This window comes from Panthera uncia, chromosome B1 (assembly GCF_023721935.1).
Source record: "Panthera uncia isolate 11264 chromosome B1, Puncia_PCG_1.0, whole genome shotgun sequence".
NCBI classification, from domain to species: domain Eukaryota; kingdom Metazoa; phylum Chordata; class Mammalia; order Carnivora; family Felidae; genus Panthera; species Panthera uncia.
The window spans coordinates 88,417,667-88,438,241 of record NC_064811.1 but is presented as its reverse complement, the minus strand read 5'-3'; the positions used below and the strand labels follow the sequence as shown (position 1 = coordinate 88,438,241).

Below are 20,575 nucleotides of genomic sequence, written 5' to 3'. Positions count from 1 at the left end.
ACACACACCCCAGGTCGGTGGTATTTATCATGGACCAAATGTGCGTGTCCCCCAGAATTCACACGTGGAAACCCAGCCCCTGACATGATAGTAACAGAGGTGGGCCTCTGGCAGGTGATCAGGATTAGGTGAGGTCATGAGGGTGGAGCCCGAGGATGGCATGAGAGCCTGTGAAAGAGTCAGGAGAGCTGGTTTCCTCTTCCTGCTCCCCACCACATGAAAATACAATGAGAAGTCAGCAGCGTGCCGCCCAGGGAAGGGCCCTCACCAGAACCCCACCATCTGGAACCCTGGCCTTGGACTTCCAGCCTCCACAACTGTGAGAAATAAACGTCTGTTGTTTATATGCCACCCAGTCTGTGGTATTTGTGATACGGGAGCCCCAAATGACTAGGACGGTGTTGTACAGAGAAACTCTCCCTAGAGAGGTTTGGAAAAGGCTGGGCTAAACAAAGTCATGAGTGTCTTCACTGCACGACTCTGCTGCTGGACCCTGACACTCCCCCGGCTATGTGGGGGCAGGTCCGGCATGCAGCGTCTCCTCACTCTCCTGGACAACATGACAAATGAGTATCATCGTGACAGACGAGAGAGGAAGAATCCAAGATAGCTTCAGGTTTCAAAGTAGAAGTGATGCAGTCCAGCCAGCTGCTCAGTGCACTGTGCGGGCACACGGAGACACGGTGGGGGGTGGCAGCTAAGCACCCTGCTCAGTGCACCAGAAGAGGGGGCAGCAGCGTGGGGCACGGGGACATGGTAAGGAGCCTGAGGTGTGTGGCACATGGACCCCAGACATGACCCCAGACGTGACCCCAGCTGCTCTGGCTCACAGGCCCCAAGCAGCCGTGGGGAATGGGGCAAAGGGGCGAGCAGTGCTGGGCTGCTGTGGGCAGCACCATGGGCAGTCTAAGAACACATCCCCCTGGGGTCGGACCCCTTTCCGGCTTCACCTCACAGGTGGCATGTGATAGGGAGGGTCACAGGGCCCACTGCCAGTGCAAGGGGAGCAAAGACCAGAAAATGCCTCTCAACTTACAATCAGATACAAGGTATATCTGAAAATATATCAAAGTGACAGTATGTTTTGGTGGGGGAAAAAAAAAAAAAACCATTAAGAGGTAGATTACCCACATGCTACATTCTAAAACATTACATTAAAAAAAAAAAAAAAAAACCTGCCTTTCAAAGTAGGGTAAAACACTTCACGCATTCTTTGAGGTGTAATTAGGCATATTTGTTGATAGATAAACACAGAAGTGTTGGTTTGATCTTGGAGCAAGTGTGGCAAATGCTTCCATAAAACAGAGAAAAGTTTTAATATTTAAAGCAGATTTTGAGGAAGCAAATGTGCTTTCATCTCTCTGGAAGAGCTGGTGTAAATATTTTGTTTCAAAAATGACATTCTCAAAGAGCATTTGTGAATGAAGTAACTGAAAACAATTACACTTGCTTTTTATCCAGTCCTATTAAGGCCTATTTGCCTCAGAAGCAGACATGATTGTTACCTCTCCAGAAGTGTGGTGGAGAAGCTAGGCAGGAGGCTGAATGCCATTTTATAACCTTGGACTATGTCCTGAGTTTTATATTTCTACAACAGGGGAAATCATTCTTTGTCAATCAACAAGTATTGAGAAAAGCATTTTAGACCATTCTTAAGGTTTAAAAAAAAAAAATGCATCGCGGCATCATTTACTAAGGATGGGGAAGGTTCTTATAAACAGTCGTTGTCACTTACCTCCCACCACCTGTCACACTGTCACAAATTTTAGAACTTTAAGGAACTTTAAAGGTCCCCTAGCCCAGTGATTTTTACAGTATTATTATTATTATTATAAGCAGGAAACCGTTTCATCAAAAGCAGAGATTTAGGATATAAATCCAGGCTGGCCACACACTTGCTCTGGCTGAGACTGTAAGGGGCGGGGGTCGGTTCCAGGGCCACATCTCAGAGGCTCAGAGGCCTCATAGGGAACCCAGGAGGCCCAGGGAGCACTATGACAAAGGTCCTAGGGTCCAGGGTGAGGCTGGTTCACAAAGCTAAAAAACAGAGGCTCCTCCCACACTGTGTGTGGCCCAGCCTTTCCTACAGGGCCTGCTTGAGCACTCCCAGTGAGCAGGTGCCCCCAGCCTGGGTTAGGACAGCTACCTCGTTCATGCAGCCTGATCGCTTCCATGAGGTATGGCACCAGCAGACGGTTCACAATGAACCCAGGAGTGTCCTGTTTTAGGAGAGAAAAATAAAAGACAAGGGAATTTTCACTGAACTTAATCTTTTGTGAAGTCACCAAACTGCCCCTTCTCCCTGTGCATTGTATCACCCACATTTATCAAGCTCTGCATTTTCAAAATTTGTTTCAAAATACCAGCACAGCCCTATTGCTATCATACATAATAATATATCCAACAATTATAATACTTGAAAAAAAATTCAAACCTAGATGCCCCCACCGCAGGAATAAAGGCAGACAGAGGCAGATAGGTCACTGGAAAAAACACAGCTTTGAAGGCAGGCAGATCTGGGTTCAAGTTTTAGTAGTTCCTGACTTTGTGACATGCTGAAATCAGTTTCATCATTTGTGAAATGGGAGTAATAATTTCCACAAGTTGTGAAGATAAATCAGAAAACACTAGCATGCTGTGCGCATGGCTCTATACTCAAATGGGAGGGAGCCCTTTACTCCTCTCCTCTCCCACATCCCTTGCAGGAATCTAGAGAAGGTGTGCTCCCATCTTGAACAACCCTCACAGGAGCACTGCTTCCCGGGATCCCTGGAGCCATTCTTGGGCTACTCAGGATTTTCTCGTGCACCAGTGCATGGAACATGGCAGCTGAGCTAGGGACAGGTGCTGGGACAGACAAGCAGATGCCCTGACACCCGCTGGCCTTTCATGGCCCCTGTATCCGGGACGACCCTCTTGCACTGCACACCTCTTTCATCCACTTGCTCCGCATTCACATTAATCATCTCTCCTGGAGGCCTACTGTGGGATTTGATTCCACCTACTGATCTCTTTGGGGAACTGTGGGGCAGGTTGGGGTAGTAATTTTTTCGGTGGTATTTATGTAAAGCTGATTTCCACTAAGTAAATGATGTAATTTTTTTTTTATTATATGAGGTTTATTGTCAAACTGGTTTCCATACAACACCCAGTGCTCATCCCAAAAGGTGCCCTCCTCGATACCCATCCCCCACCCTGCCCTCCCTCCCACCCCCCATCAACCCGCAGTTTGTTCTCAGTTTTTAACAGTCTCTTATGCTTTGGCTCTCTCCCACTCTAACTTTTTTTTTTTTTTTTTTTTTTCCCTTCCCCTTCCAGTAAATGGTGTCATTTTAACAAAAGGCTGTGATGTTCCTGCAGACAGAAATCCTCACTCTAGCCCTGGGCCTTGGGTACCATTTCTAGCACACACTAGGTACTCCATAAAGGTCTGAATGAAAGATGGCCTGCCTCCTGCATTACTCTCACAGCTAACCTGACTGCATGCTGTGTAAGCCAGGCAATAAAGCCATAGGATTTGTACCTCCTTTTACTCTCTACTACCCCAGTCCCCATTGGAACAAAGAAATGAACAAACAGCTTTATCAGTGTATCCACAGTTATATTAATGAAATGATGGTGACTTTATAACTAGGGCGAAAGTGCCTTTCAACTTCAAAAAGTTTATCGCAAAAACTGAAGCCGTGGTATATGAAGCACACATACACAAGGTTAGAAGTCGGAAGTACTCTGGGGAAAACATCTACTCCAATTATAATACATGGAGCTTTATACAAAGTTAATATCCACATAATGGGCGCACAGAGCTCAATAACCAAAAAGTGCTAAAATTCACAAAATATTCACACTTACTAGTAACCAAAGAAGTACTCATTATAATACAATAGCATTTTGCAAATAAGATTATCGGCAAGGGTTTTTTTCCCCCATAATACTAATATTCAATGCCGGTGATGATTCAGACACATACACTCTCACGGTATTGTTATGTCAACTAGAGTGTAAAGAGACATAGTCCCTTAATAAAGTAATTTAATTTTATGTAATTGTATACCTTAGACTTCTCACGCTCATTTATAAATGTACTTTGTTTACTTGCTATGTGCCAGTACTTTAAAAATATTAATCCATTTATTCCTGATAATAACCCTGTGAGACAAGCACTGTTACTACCTTTACAGGGAGAGGACACTGAGGCAGAGCTAGGTGAAGGAACTTGCCGGAGGGTATACGGCTAACAAGTGCCAGAGCCAGGATCTGAACCCAGTCGTGCTGGCTCCAGAGTCCACAGCCTGAACCTTTTTACACCACACTCTCCTCACAAAGTTTCACTATAAAGAAAGACACACTTCCAGGTGCATCAAGGTCATTCTGCTATTCTGGGTGTTGGTCTACTGCAGTCCTGCAGGCCACACCCAGCCCACAGCCTGCTTCTGTACAGTCTCACTGCAGCACTGGCCCTCGTGCCCACTTGTACTCTGTGCTTACGCCCCCCTTCCAACAACAGAGCCAGGTAGTTACAACAGAGACTGTATATTGACCATCTGGCCCTCTACAGAGAAGTCTGCTGACCCTTGTTCTTTGTGGCTGCCTTATATTGTCTGGATGCTTCACTGAGAGCCTGAATAACTGACCAGAAAGCTTTCAGGTATCACCTGGGGAAAGAGCTCTGAAATGACATAACAGGGGCAATTTTATTCCTACCTCCGCACCTGCTGTGGCCACTCCAATGGAAGAATGGATCATCACTCTCCACAAATTAATGATTATGCTGCTAAAGATAATCACTGGCTGTCCCTGAACTTCCACTTTCTTATCCAGCTTTTGACTTGCTACACATCAATGTTCTAACACCGTTACTACTTTCTGCCACTAACAAAGCATAAACCCGTAAGAAAGTGCAACTGTAACATCTGATGGTTGCTGTGATTTTTTTTAAAATCCACACAATTTAAAACAAAACAAAACAAAGAATGAGTGTTTAAAAACAAGATTCTGTAATAACAGTCCTGGATTAGGGGGACTACACATGAGTCTGCTCTCTCAGGCAACGGGGTCCACATCGACAGATGGCTTATTCAGATGATTCATGAACGATAGGAGTTTTCATAGGTTACTACAATTCTGTGACTTCAAACTGGAGAATATTTTAGAAAGGAAAAGCATACTGTAAGAAGAACCACAATGATAGAACACTTTCAGGTCAGAAAAGTAGACACATGCTTGTAAAAATCTGTAATGGTATGACACAGCCGCCAATCTAGAAAAACTGTCAAGCCACACAGAAGTGTAGCCCTAAGTTTTGGGAGGACTGAAGAGGAACGGCAGCAAATGGAGACTGAAGGAAATCAAAACAAAGTAGGCAACAGCAGCTGGGGTAATTTCACATATAATAACTGAATATCTCAAGAAGGGAAAAAAGCCCAGAGGCATGCTTCCCACTCGGCCATGCTTTTTAATGAAAAACAAGACACAAGACACGAGACAAAACCACAACACCGCATCCCTACATCCCTGAGAAACAGCTTCCTTCACACTACCTAGGAGAGTGGGCTCTTCCTCTCTCATCACATTCCTAACCACCTGTCATGTTCTTTCACCACGTGAAGCGCTGGTTTTCAGTTCGGGATGCAGGATGCATGTGGCTACCTGGCTGTGCCTCAAACACAGGCTCCTGGGCTCCCCTGAGCCCGCAGGGGCTAAAGCCAATAGGGTAACAGAAACCATTTATGGAAACACAGCAACTCGTCAACAAAGGCCAAGACCCAGAGAGAAGTTTTCTATTCAGCTGAAGCTCTGGCTCCATTCAGACCTCAAACTATCTACCTCATGGCCTTGGGCAAGGCTTAGGAGTCTGGCTCCCCTGTTGGCAAACTAGAAAAGAGCCCCAGCTTGCTCTCTGCAGCCCACAGACAGACCTGTCGTTAAGAGTTCCCCAGCTTTCACATCTTTCTACAGAAGAATTCCACCCCAATAAGTCAGTTCTGAGGAAAACCATCCCCCTTCCGAAGGTACCTATACCCTACCTTACAAGAAACAGGATGCTTTCCCAGGGCTTTGCTGAAGTCTATCAGAGATTCAACTGTCTTCTGGCTGGTCATTGGTGTCTTTATGACCTGGAAATGCAAGCAGAGAATTATGACCAGAGAGTTAGCAAACAACTGCAGTAGAACGACTCAGGGAGACATTGATGTTAAATGTCTACACACAAGGTGGCAAAGTAATTTGGGTTACAGAATAGAAGGATCTCAAGTCAGAAACAAAGAGTTTAGCAAAATGTTCACCTTAAGACAGTGAAGTACCACACAGAATGTACAAAATCAAGGCTTAAAATATATATGTGTAGGGGTGCCCAGGTGGCTCAGTCAATTAAGCATCCAACTTCAGCTCAGGTCATGATCTCGTAGTTCATGAGTTCGAACCCCACATTGGGCTCCCTGCTGACTGTGCAGAGCCTGCTTTGGATCCTCTGTCTCCCTCTCTCTCTGCCCACCCCCCTGTCAAAAATAAAAATAAAGCATTAAAAAAAATTTTTTTCTTAAACAAAAATATAAACGTGTATGTGTGTAGGAGAGTTTTACAGACTTTGTCCCTGTGAAAGACCTGGGTTCGAATCCCCATCACACCATACTGGCTCTGTGACCCTGGGCAAGTTTCTCGAAAGGACACTGAATTCACTCTATGAGCTCAAGGAGTTGAGGTCAGGAGACAATGGAATTAGGAGGAAAAACATTAAGTGCAGCTCCTAGGAGGTATAAAGTGCTCAGTAAATGCTGGCTTTTGTTACTCTTTTAATTGCTACTGTCGGTTACTTCAGGGAGGTGGGCGGAAGTCTCCGGAATAGAAGAACTGCCCTTAAAGTACTCTGCCTGGAGTACCACTTTCTCTCAGTCTGGATGAGGAGGGTGTGCCCCTGCCCCAGGAGAGCACAGTCACAGGTCTCTCTGACTCTAAGATGAGTATCCCTCCCCAGCAGTCCACCCTCTCCCACAGGCACCCCAAAGCCCACCGGCTTCTTTCGCATCAGAACAGGCTCATCCCACAGAGGAAAGTCTTCATTTCCAGCAAACATGGGCCCAAAGCTGGGCCTGCCTCCTGATAGGCCCTGGGCCCATGAGGTGCCGTGCCAGGGGTACGACCACCACCCCACTCACAGTGGCCTGGCCCTCCAGGAGGTGGTACCAAGCACCATGCCGGGCAGTCAGCCCCCAGGACACATTTAGAGAATTCACCTGTCAGGAACTAGATTTTGGCAAACAGAGAGAGACCTAGGTTAATTTATTTAAATGCCAGTTAAGGAACTTCAACAAGAGTCAAAGCAAACAGGCTTGGCTTCTACATTAGACCCTTTATATGAGGTCAGACAACTCCGTCAGCCCCCGCGCCTCACCTCTCTACTATGCAACGGGGTAATGATACTTGACACATCATCCATCTTGTAAGAGGGCTGTGTGGCTTAATGAGCTAGTATCTGTGCAGGATGAAAGGTGCTCTACAAATGAAGAGAATCACCATCGTCCACGTTTAATGTGATCACAGCTTGGGGTGTGGTGGTATGTTAGGACACTAAGGGAAGTAAAGGAGTAGCACAGAAAAAAGCACCACGAAGATGGGGAGGAGGGATGGGATGAGATGGGCCAGAGGTCTGCCCTGCAAACACCATAAATCAAACAGCACCAAGAGTTATTCAAAATGAAGTGGGAAAAGGTCTCCAACAGAACCCCATAGATTGAACTAGGACAAAGGTTGCTAATTATAGAGTTTCAAACATAATTTGCCGGTTTAAAAGGAGGATGCATATTTAACCACCCATTCAACAAACAGCAATGTGCTATAGATATTCTGCTTATAGTTCCAATATAGACTGGAAAAAATATATACACACATATATAAGTCCAGTCCCAAGTAACGAAGAGCTGCTCAACTCAGGATAGGATTCATTTTCATGCTCACCACCAGCAACACATATGCAAACACCCAAGAATAAAAAAATGAATAAAGAGCACTTTTAGAAAACATTTTCTAGAAAATGGTAACATTTGCTAAGCATTGGCTGTTAACAACAAATGTGCTACATTTCCAAATACATAGATGGACATTATTAGATAAATGCAGTTGAAAACAGCATTATTACTGTTTGAAGTAAATCTATAAAATGTGTCTTTATCTCCAAAACACATGTACTGATACAGTAACTAAAGACAGTAATTAGATCCTAAGCACTGAAATGTTGAAAATCCATTCTGTCTCTTTGCTCTTTTCTGCATAAGGATAAATGAAGTTTCTTTCATTCCCCCCTCCCCTCCAATCCTTAACTTCTTCAAAAACAGCCAAAGTGGGAGTACACTGGAAGAAGCTGAGAAGCAATGTTAGCGGAACAGATAAATTCCTATGGCAGATGGGTCAAGAGCTGTCTAACCACAAGGAAATCTATAGTCATCACTCAACTAGAGGCAAAAGCTTACGAGGGGTGGGGGTGGGGGAGGGGTGGGGGTGGGGGCGGGGGCATGCAGGATGAAGGAGGGAAAGCGCTGGGAGGAGAAAGCAGACCCTGAGACTCTCCCAGGGAGCCCCGGAAACCTCCCCCCACCCAGGTCTGCCTGGCTCCACATCCCCCACACTTCGCACGACAATAACTCTTCAGCCTCAGAACAAATGCTTAATAGCGCTGCTCCTCAGACCCTGTAATTAGCCCCCTGTAAAAGGCAAGCTGCCACATTTCAGGTGCAAAGTGTCTATTGTGACTTGTCTCCAGGTACCCAAGTCTCCAGGCAAACAAGCAGAAGCAGCACAAACAGGATCACTGAGGGCCCACTCCCCTCCATCTCAAGGGTCTGTGGTCAGGAGGTTCAGGCTACCGGGGAGCTGCTTTAATAGCTGTGATCAAAACACATGGGAGGTGTGCCTCATCTGAGGACAATACCAAGGCCCTGTTACCTGGGCCAGAATTCACCTCAGGAATGGTGGACAAGGTGGTACAGCAGCTCCTGTGTAAAACCAGGCTAATAAAATTCCATTTACAGCCTGGAGCAAACTGACCCCACTGAGACAGTATAGACACATGTGGCTCTGCCCTCTGTGGTCTCATCAAGCCAGTGAGTGGTCTTTGGTGCTGTCTTCCCAGCCAGATGCCTCTCTCTGCACTACCCATCAAATATGGCGCAAGTAAGTACATGACACTTCACAAAGCTAGCAGCCCTTCTGGCCATCACTGGTCAGAACACCGGGCTGCAAAGGAACAAAGCACAACAGCCTTCCTAGATATTAGGTGCTCTTTCCTCTTCTGGCTCTGGAAGGACAGACTGCGGCCAGAGAAACTCAAGCACAAAGACCATCTTCCGCCCTCCCATTCATATCCACCCAGAGCAATCCCCGGTAGCAGCCAGGGTATGAGGCAGAGAGCAGGGCTGGGAGAGCCGGCAGAGCCAGCAGACACGCGTGAGCCCACTGACCTCCACAAGCTTCATCATGGGCACTGGGTTGAAGAAATGGAGCCCGGCGAATCGGTCCTGTCTTGTGGTGGCATTGGCTATGTCTGTGATGTGCAGAGAGGAAGTGTTGCTGGCAAAGATTGTGTGTCTGTGGAGAGAAAGATGGCGGAGTGTCGGAATGAGTCCCATCTCTGGAAACAAAGAGGACTGCTCTGGGTGCGACTGCACAAGGCAACTGCCTGCTGTCCCGATCTATCGTCCTGATCCCTGGAGGAAGTCAGGGAGATCTTTATCCAGGAAGCTGAAATCAAGTGACCAGTTTCATTCAAATTCTGAAATTTTAAATTAGGTAATTTAAAAGCTACCTGTTCCAAAGGTATATCTAGTCTTTACCAATCTTTCATTAATTTTAGGGAGAAACATTTCTCTACTTTCACTAGTTAATTTTCATGATATGCAGGAAAAAAGGAGGCTACTACTTAACCTCAGTCACAAAATGAAACCTAAATGAGCACAGACTAATGAAAGAAAGGATGCATCACAGACTCTCAAAATAAACAAAAAAATTGTAAAGAAACACCTGAATCCTCAATGAGAAACATCAGATGAAACAGATGAGAAACATTAACTAAGATTTTTTCCCCTCGTTAAAAGCTTTAATTTTCCACTTAAAGGGAATTAAAATGCAAACAGAAGAAAACCAACATGGTCCAAAAAATGTTTTAAAGTTACACGGGTAGGTCTGGGGAAGGAAGGAAACATGTACATTGTAAACATAGTTCTAAGTATTGTGCTTATAAAATCTCCTCAAACAGCAGTACCATCTTTTTTGTGTGTTGTATAATATTAATTTTTAAGAATCCATATTTATTTAAACCAAATTCAGTTTTTAAAGACCACAGTAAAGTGGGGTGCCAAAGGTATTCCAGACAAATCTTCAAACAAAGACTTCTAGGCTTTCCTACAGCACCACCTTGTGGGTAAACATACGTAAAACCGCCTAATACTATTTAGAACCATAATGGCCTGGTCAGTGCATGAAGGAGAGGGGTCCCTTACTGACCAGACTGGGGTGGGGGTGCGGGGGGTGGGGTGGGCAGTGTAGCCTACCCAAAAGGAAAACTAAATCTGCTTGAAATCAGAGGTGAATGGGAGAGGAGGGGACAGGAGAAGAAACATGAGTGTGGCTGCACTGCAGCACTGTTAGGCTGCACACCAGGAACCACAGCAGCAGGGCCACCGCAATCCAAGGCTGTGCTAGCAGGGGCTGTTATCCTCATAACGCGGAGCCTGTTTATAGCACGACTTGAAGGGCAACTTGTCTGCAAAAGGGAGAAATGAAGGCATACTGGAGGGCACATTTCATTAAAGGAGCCCAATCCCGAGTGTCTCCCATCCAAGGCTCTCCCAGCATGTATTTGACCAGAAGGGGAAGACACCTCTTCCTCACACACCTCTCCCAGTAGGACTGGGCCAGCTCTGCTCCTATCAGCTCTCACACTGTCCTCCTTCCACACAAATACTGTGTGTGGACAGATTAAACATACAGGGTTGCCTTATCTTCCACAAAAAAGTACACCCTCACCATTTTCCCTGAAACACTTGACTCTTGGACAGTCTTTGGTTTTTCCCTAACACTCAGGTACCCAAAAAACTACTTTTCTCTTAAATGTACTTAACAGAAAATCAGTAGCAAACATGATGATCATTAGCAACGCCTCCAAGCCTTAGTATGGAGAACGCAAGAGGGGGTGGGGGGTGCTGAGGTGGACTGGAGAGTTCATACTTTGTTGGAAGTGGAAAGACAGGACTCAGCTGGGACCGACCGTGGGCTCTGGCCAAACTTTTCATCGGTACTTTTTGTACTGCAGTTAGGGAAGTGATGTTCTTTTCCAGGCTGCATCAGGGCTTCCACCTGGAACCCTGATGCTAGAACATATTCTAAACTCCTGCTACAGGATTAACTAAAACTTAACAGGAAAGTATATCTCAATCAAGCTGCCTAAAAAACAAAAACAAAACTTAGGAGGTATTCAATAAAGGTGGTCTAAAATGAAAACAAGAGTGTAGAGAAGGACAGCTGGTGTCCAGAAGCAGAGTCACATCCATGGCGTGCCTACTCGGGTGTGCCCTGTCGCATGCCACATCTGTTTTACATCAACCTAAGTGAAAGAGCCTGGTACAGTGCCTGACACACAGCAGGCACTCAGGAAATGTGAGTCCAATTAATTAATATGCTCAACAACCCTGTGCAATAGGTACCATGACCCCTATTTTGCAGATTACTAGGGAAACTAGTCTTAAGAGGGTTAGAACTGGGAAGGTCTTGGGAACTATTTACCCCTAACCCCCCATTCCAATTACAGATGATAAAAACTGAGGGCCAGAAAGACTTCATGACCGTCCAAGGTCAGAGAGGAAAGGCGGGGGGGGGGGGGGGGCGCGGAGGTGAGAGACACGGCCCCAGGCCACCTACCTTTCCCCTAACAGTCCTTCCATTACTCACACTGACACGAGAGGGCAGTCAGACCCGTCACTGTCACGAAAGAATGACCATCATTTCAATAAAGGCCGAACTTCTAGACTACACCTTTCCTGGGGTGGGAGGTGGTTTACTATCTTAGAGGGCTCCCTGCTCACTTGGGAGACAATACCTGGACCAAAGAATTTTCTGTTTTTGCAGACCCTAAATGTCAATGTGAAGAGAAAGAGCACACTGATCAGCAGAGTGACACAAAGGTGACAGAAAGACAGGTGTCTCCTCTTTGTCAAAAGCAGGGCTTCTCCGGATACCAGGCCATACAGTTAAGAGGGCTCACGTTCCAGCAGGCTGGGATGCCAGCGTTTCTCTGTAACTGCTGCTCGCTGGCAGCCTAAGAATTGCTTTTGTCATATAATCTTATTCTGACTTTCAGTTCTAACCAGGAAAGGTGAAGTGTGGCTAAGCAAGCCCCAAGGAGAGTGTGAATAAATCAGCCAGGTGTCACAACTGCCAAAAGCCGAAAGTCAAATACAACTGAAGGTCCCAAATTCTGAGAACGAGAGCTGCACACGCGCAAAAGCTTGCTGACACTCGTTCAGACCGCCAGTTCTGAGCCCCAGGCGCCCGTATGCCTCACCTACGTGGGGATGACTCGCCTCTCCCACCCTTTGCCAGGAAGCCTGGGAAGAACTCAATGCTCCCGTAATGCTCCCAAGTGTTTTGACTTAATCCAGATAAAGCTCACAACAGGAGAGCCCAGGGAACTTTGTGTAGACAGAGAGGCATTCCCTTCAACTACACCATTCTGGGGCACCTCGGTGGCTCAGTCGGTTAAGCGTCCGACTTCGGCTCAGGTCATGATCTCGCAGTTTGTGGGTTTGAGCCCCACGTCGGGCTCTGTGCTGCCAGCTCAGAGCCTGGAGCCTGCTTCTGATTCTGTGTCTCCCTATCTCTCTGCTCCTCCCCTGTTCATGTTGTCTCCCTCAAAAATAAACATTAAAAAACAAAACAAAACACTACACCATTCTGAAGGTTGTCCTCAAAAAAAGTAATTTTGTCACGAAACTACTGTGAGTTTCCTCAGCAGACATCTGAGGACATGCCCAAGCTCTTCGTCCTCTGGCCTGGGAGGGCCCAGGCAGAAGACTGTCTCTGAATGGACCCTCCACTTTCCTGTGGGAAATTCCACCCTCATTTTGGGACAAGGATCAGATGGAGGCAGCTCAAGCCTTGGGAAGCAGACAGAGAGGATAGAGAACAGGGGAAACGGTGTCAGGTCTTCTGGAAACAGCTATGTGATATTAAAAAGAGAAGTGGGCTTGGTGTCAAAAGACTCCCTCCTGGGAGAAAAGCCCAAGCCAGAGAAGGGAACCCTTAAACTAACAAGAATGCCCAAGGGTCACATACTCAGAGGCAAACTTGTCCAGCCTCTTGAAGAGCTCGTTCTTCACCTTCAGGTTTTCCACGATGGCCTCCACCACCAGGTCTGTGCTGTGGACCACAGATGCTGCATCCGTGCTGGTTGATATGCTGTTCAGGGTCTTCTCCACAAATTCATCACCCGCCTGACACAGTGGAAGAAAGGAGAAGAGAGTATTCACCAGACTCACCAGAAAATGCTGTGATTTGCTGAGGCAGGAGAGAGGAGGGCGAGGACAGGCAAACACGCCCCAGAGGCAACTGGAATGTGTCCTGAATCCTAAGAAATAAAACTCCCTACTTTTCCGTTTAGGGACGATGGCATCTCAGTATGCTTCTAGACACCAGGGCAAGAGTCAGCTTGGGAACGTCCCAGCTGCTGGTCAGCTATCACTGTCGTGTACAGGTCATAATCCTTCACACTCTTTGTCAGCTCTGCTCCAGTTACTAAATGGTCCACCTGCAGCACCTGCATCGGCCTGCTCTCTATCTGTTCAGTAAGTGAGCAGACTGCCATGCACTGTTCCAGGAACAGGCTTCCAGGGAGCCTGGAAAAGAGTAAGAGCTTAGCTCAGCGACATTCATTAGTCTGAGAGGTGATGCTGACTATTCTTTTTTTTTTTTTTTTCCCACCCTGAAGAGAGAAAGGCACAAGTGAAAGAGGGGCAGAGAGACAGAATATCCCAGGAGGGGCAGAGAGAGAGAGAGAAAGAGACACAGCGAGAAGTGGGGCTCGTGATCACCCAATGCAGGGGTCAACTCACGAACCGTGAGATCATGACCTGAGCCGAAGTCAGACGCTTAACCGACTGAGCCACCCAGGTGCCCCTGACTATTCATCTCTAGGAGAAGGCAGACAGGGCACCTGGGTGGCTCAGTCGATTAAGTGTCTGACTTTGGCTCAGGTCATGATCTCACGGTTTGTGAGTTCAAGCTCCCCATCAGGCTCTGTGCTGATGGCTCAGAGCCTGGAGCCTGCTTCAGATTCTGTGTCTCCCTCTCTCTCTGTCCTTCTCCTGCTGGCACTCCGTGTGCATCTCTCTCAAAATTAAATAAACATTAAAAAAAAATTTTTTTTAAGAGAAGGCAGAGAAGAGCTGAGCGAGGGCAAGAGAGGGTAAGAAAGCCAAACTTAGCAATCCTTCTTCAAGTAATAATTGCCCATCACAAACCAGCAACTGGTGTTGCAAAAACATGCCAGACACAGCCTCCGCTTGCAGAAAGCTTGCAGTCCCACCTTTGTCTCATCTGTGACTCCAGATTTCCACAGACATACCTCAGGGCAGAAGACAGCACCTCTAAATATATTCAGTAATTAGTATCGGCCTCTCTCCACTCCCCAAGAGCAGAACAAAACATAGACTCCTAGGCCCATCTCCAGAGATTCAGATTCAGTAGGTCTGAGGTGGTACCTGGAAAACTGTTTTTTAGAAAAAGATGCCCCAGGGATTGTGATATAGCTAGTAGACTAGTCAGCACTTGAGACCTCTGGCCCACATAAAGCTTGGATTGTGATAGATGATGTGATTTCCATCAAATTGCTAGATCTGTGAGAGGACAAAAAAATGAGAAAATGAATAAAACATAGTACCTGCTTTCTAGAGGCTCATAATCTAGTCAGAAGTCATGTGTAGGCACAGGAGTTAAAGAATCTAGGAAAGTATTGTGGGTAAAGTTGGGTGTGGACATATCCTTTATAGGATGGATGGATTTCTACTGGTGGAGATGGGGGACAAAGAAAAGACCACATGAATGAGCGAGCTCTGGGAGCTTTTTATTTGGAAACTATCAAATGTAAAAATGTTGAAAGACTAGTGTAATAGTAGCAACTGTAATGTAGATCAACCTAGATTTAATAATTGTTAAAATTTTGCCACATTTGCTCATTTGTTTTATCTTTCTTTACACACCCTTGTTTTCTTGCTAAATCTTTAGAAAGTAAATTGCTAACATCATGTCACTTCACCAGAATAAGTACACACGCATCTTCCAAAAATAAGAACATTTGTTTACATAGCATAGTCTCATTGAAACAGTTGGAAAATAGTACATTCTCGATTCTCGAACTTCCCCAGTTGTCTCTCAAGATGTAGTCAAAGCTTGCACATTTCATTTGGCTGTTTTATCTCTTAGTTTTAAATGGTCTGCTTATATTGTTTTTGTCTCCCCCATGACATTTTTAATTGAGAAATTTCCTGAGCTAAATGTAGACTCATGCATACCTGAGAAATAATACAGAGAGAGAAATCCTTTGTAAAAAAAAAAAAAAAAAAAAAAAGGAAGAAGACAGCACCTCTAACAAGTGCCATTTTATTTCAGGATGTAATTTGTCCATGGGGCATTGTCAGCCTGGGAACACATTCAGCAACGCGGTCATAATCAGCAAAGCCATCCAAAACCATCATGGAACAAAACAACTATCAGAGCTTTTCCACAGAAATATACTGTGAGATAAAAAGTGATTTTAAATTTTCTATTGGCTGCATTTTAAAAACTGAACAGGTAAAATTAGTTTTATCTAAGCCAATCCATCTAAGATACTATCATTTGAACATGTAATCAATATAAAAAGCAATGAGATGTTTGGGGCGCCTGGGTGGCTCAGTTGGTTAAGTGTCTGACTCTTGATTTCAGCTCAGGTCATGATCTCACGGTTCATGAGTTTGAGCCCCGCCATCAAGCCATCGCTTGATGGCTCCACATTGGGCTCTACGCTGCTGGTGCGGAGCTTGCTTGGGATTCTCTCTGTCTGCCTCTCTCTCTGCCCCTCCCCTGCTCTCTCTCTCAAAATACATAAACTTAAAAAAAAAAAAAAAAAAAAGCAGTGTGACATTTTACATTCGTCCTTCCTATTAAGTCTTTGAAATCTGGTGTCTGTCTTCACATGCAGCATGTGACTCGACTTGGACCAGCCCCATGTTGAGCTCTCCACAGCCGTCTGTAGCAAGTGGCTGATGTGCTGGTCTGTGCAGAGCAAGGTGCATGCAGTGTGTCAACGAGGCAAGCTGAAGCTGACTCGTCCCTCCTCCAAGCACATCCCAGGCACAGATGAGAAACACCAAGACACCAGACTCCCAAGGAGTCACTCATCTGGAGCTGTGCATCTGGAGCACACCACCCACTTTTTTTTTTTTTTTTTTAATCCTTCAAGCAGGGCCCAGAGCCTCTGCTCAAAGGAGACAAGCAGCAGATGTATACAGAATAAACAAATGAAGAATGCAGATGACCTGGGTTCAGACTCACTCTGTCCTTGACTCCAACTTCCAGGGCTCTTAGCAACACCCCCCCGCCCCTGGCCCCATCTGGACCCTCATCACCCTCATCACAATATGCCCTATCTCAGGTTCCCCTATCATTAAGAATATGGGGGACAGGGGTGCCTGGGTGGCTCCGTCAGTTAAGCATCTGACTCTTGGTTTCAGCTCCAGTCATGATCTCATGGTTAGTGAGTTCCAGCCCCTCACTGGGCTCCACACTGACAGCGCAGAGTCTGCTTTGGATTCTCTCTCTCCCTCTCTCTCTGCCCCTCCCCTGCTCACTCTCTCTCTCTCTCTCAAAATAGATAAATAAACTTAAAAAAAAAAAAAGAATTTGGGGGACAGATGACAGTTGTTAATCTGCCTGTGACACTTATTGCTTGGATTTCTTCAGGGAGAAAGTAGAAATTATCTCCACTCCTGCCCCTCTGATTTTTAAAAGGCGACTACATATTAAGAAAATGCAAAGCGGGGCATCTGGGTATCTGAGTCAGTTAAGCATCTGACTCTGATCTCGGCTCGGGTCATAGTCTTGCGGTTCATGAATTCAAGCCCTGCACTGGGCTCCGTACTGACAGTATGGAGCTTACTTGGGATTCTCTCTTTCTCTCCCTCTGTTCCTCCACTGCTCATGCTCTCTCTCTCTCTTTCTCTCAAATACATAAACTTAAAAAAGAAAAAGAAAATGCAAACCAAAACCACAGTGAGATACCACTTCACACCTCCCATGATGGCTATTATGAAAAAAATAAAAAGCAAGTGTTGGCCAGGATGTGGAAAAACTGGAACCTTCATACACTGCTTGTAGGAATGTAAAATGGTTTAGCCACCGTAGAAAACAGTTTGGTGGTTCCTTAAAAAGCCAAACACAGGACTGTCATATGACCCAGATATTCTACTTCTGGTACATATGTGAATGAATTAAAGAAGGACCTGAACAGATAGTATATCAATGTTCACTGCAGCATTATTCATCACAATGGTCCAAAGGTGAGAACAACCCAAGGGTCACTGACAGGAATGGATAAACAATATGTGGTATATAGACATACAATGGAGTATTATTCAAGCATGATAAAGAGTGGAGGTCAGACACATGCTACAACCTGGATGAATCTTGAAGACAGATGAAATAAATCAAGTCAAAAAGGACAAAAAGCATATGATTCCACTTACCGGAGGTCCCTAGAACAGGCAAATTCAGAGAGACAGAAAGCAAATTAGTGGTTACTGGGAGATGGGAGAAGGAGGGAATGAGGAGTTATTATTAATGGGTATAGAGTTTCTCTTTGGAAAGATGAAAGTTTTGTAAAGAGTTGTGATGGCTGCACAATAGTGTGAATGTAATTAAAGTCACCAAATTCTACCCTTAAAAATAGCTAAAATGGCAAATTTTATCTGACACATATTTTATAATAAAGAATTTCAAAAGGTGGGGCGCTGGAGTGGCTCACTTAGTTGAACATCTGACTCTTGATTTCTCCTCAGGTCATGATCTCACAGTTCATGAGTCTGATGTCGGGCTCTGTGCTGGCAGCGTGGACCCTGATCGGGATTTTTCTCTCTCCCTCTCTCTCTGCCCCTTCCCTGCTCATGCTCATGCTCACTCTCTCTCTCTCAAAATAAATAAACTTTAAAAAAAATTTTTGAGGGGTGCCTGGGTGGCTCAGTTGGTTAAGCGTCTGACTTCGGCTCAGGTCATGATCTCACAGTTTGTGAGTTCGAGCCCCTCGTCGGGCTCTGTGCTGACAGCTCAGAGCCTGGAGCCTGCTTCGGATTCTGTGTCTTCCCTTATCTCTGCTCCTCCCCTGCTCAGGCTCTGTCTCTATCTCTCAGTAATGAATAAACGTTTAAAAAAAAATTTTTTTTAATAAATAAATAAATAAACAATTTTTTTGAAAAGGCAACTAGACATACACTATGGACACCTGAGGTGACAAACAGAACAAAATCCCTACCTGCACTCTTCTCTGCCTGTGTATGAAAGTGAAATTCCATCCAAGCCCCAAGGGAACCAATCTTAAGCAACTTTAACAAGATGACAAACGTAAACAAAAATTCACTTGGTGACTTCCACAGTATTTCTAATTAAATGTGAAGGTCCAAAGAAAACGAGTCAGTGAACCAGTTTCCAGCCTTCTAGGGTTCCTCAGGTTCTTGCACCCCCTCTGCTGCTGGGAAGTGAGAACATTCTGTATTTTCCTCTCTGGTAATGACATTACAAAAGGGCATAAGACATTGTTTAAGCAATCAAAATTTTCTATCTGAATACAATGTTTATTATATCATTTTCTTTTAAACTTACAAGTACAAAAATTACCTTCCTGTTTCACTCTCTTCCATCAGTATAACAAAACAGGTGTTCCTTAAGCCCAAATTCTCAATGGACAGAATGAGTTCACTACCTGCAGAAACCTTCTCCCCCACCTCAAAACCCAACAATATGGTTATCTACTTCTCCTGCTTTGTAATCAGTTCTTACAGTTAGTATGTACAGTGATGATGTTACTTATACTGGTCTAAAGTTATGGGAAAATGAGCTTTACACAACAAATCGAAAAAGAAGCAAAGGCCACCAAATGTGATATGGTCAGAGGAATGGTCTTGAAATCATATAAAACAAAAATTACCTTGGGGTTTTCTGCAAACTTCTTCTTGGCCACTTTCCTAAGGCTTTCCTCAATCCCCTTTCTAGATTTTGCTAGTATGTCCTCTGTCTGGTCCACCAACATTACCGTGTGGCCAGTTGCTGCAGCAACCTAGAGCAAAAAAAGAAAGAAAACATAAAAGAATAAAAATAGTAGAGTTTCATATTCCATATGAACTCTGCCACCATTCCATTCAAAATACCAAGTAAACGTAATAATAAGCCAGTATCAACTAAACACATACCTCTTGCCAGGAACTGCTCTAAAGCCTTTATGTGGATGGACAAATTCTCAAAACCACCTTATAAGAAGTATGTGCACTGTCACACAACAGGTAGGCAGCAGAGCTGGGATCTGAATCAAGGCTCTGAAGGCCACACTCTAATCACCTCCCTGAACAGTACTGTCCAACAGGGAGCCACTAGCCACATGTGGTATTTAACTGAAATGGACTAAAGTTCAAAATTCAGTTCCTCAGTTGCACTAGCCGTATTCCATGTGCTCAAGAGCCCACTCACAGAGCGCTTACTCCCCATCCACCATCTTTTTTCCTTAAAATTGGAGCATATCCTGTGTAGCTTGACCACTTAGCTCATCTCTTCTGCGTCCTTAGCTCAGTAACAGGAAGACTTGAATAACTGTAGCAAAAAGTTTCCAAGGGCTATTTAGTGACATGGTTCCCATGAAAGTAGGTCTTTGGTGGTCAGCCAACTTAGGAGGGCAATTCCCCTCCCTGCCCCATCCCACCTTGGCTAAGTCCCGAGGGCACTTAGCCAAGTGCCCTGCTGCTCAAAGTGTCAGTGAAGTTTGAGTGAAGCTGCTCAAAGTTCACCTGGAGCCAGCTTCGTTCAGCTATATTCAGTGATGAGTCAATCCCAATTTCATCATAGTTTGCCAACAGCTTTGGCAAGGACTGTGGAACAGGTAATGTGGCTAAAAATAGGTCATTGGGTCACATTACAGGTAGGCATTGTACTCAGTTCAAGCCATAAGTAAGAGGACCATGGCCTATAACACAAATATAAATAATACAGGACACCAGCACAACTGACATGCCCCTCAGGGTCTGAGAAGACCCCTGCAGGGCCACTGCTTTAGAACTTCTGTAGGCCAACAGTGAGTAGGAGAGGGACAGGTTAGCTGAAATGAACCTGCCCAGAGATGACAGGAAGAAACAGTTCTAAACTACCATCATGATGTGAGATTTTTTTAAACTAGGCAAGTAAAAATTCAAAGCTGAAAACCAGAGAGGAAAAGTAACAGAAAAGCAAAACTCAAAGGCAAAGAGGTTCAAATCCCTGAGCCAAGATTTCCTAAGAACACTTATAAAAATTATAA

The 20,575-nt window shown here is 45.1% G+C and overlaps 1 protein-coding gene across 1 annotated transcript in view; it reads right to left on the bottom strand.

The window, feature by feature from the left end:
• Positions 1-20,575, bottom strand: part of HADH (hydroxyacyl-CoA dehydrogenase) — a 50,221-nt gene that overhangs the window by 5,734 nt on the left and 23,912 nt on the right. The window contains exons 2-6 of the mRNA XM_049630999.1: positions 19,220-19,348; positions 13,321-13,478; positions 9,453-9,579; positions 6,027-6,116; positions 2,147-2,219 (exon numbers count right to left, since the gene is read on the bottom strand). Coding sequence (XP_049486956.1) covers positions 2,147-2,219; positions 6,027-6,116; positions 9,453-9,579; positions 13,321-13,478; positions 19,220-19,348 — 577 coding nt within the window. The remainder of the gene's footprint in view (positions 1-2,146; positions 2,220-6,026; positions 6,117-9,452; positions 9,580-13,320; positions 13,479-19,219; positions 19,349-20,575) is intronic.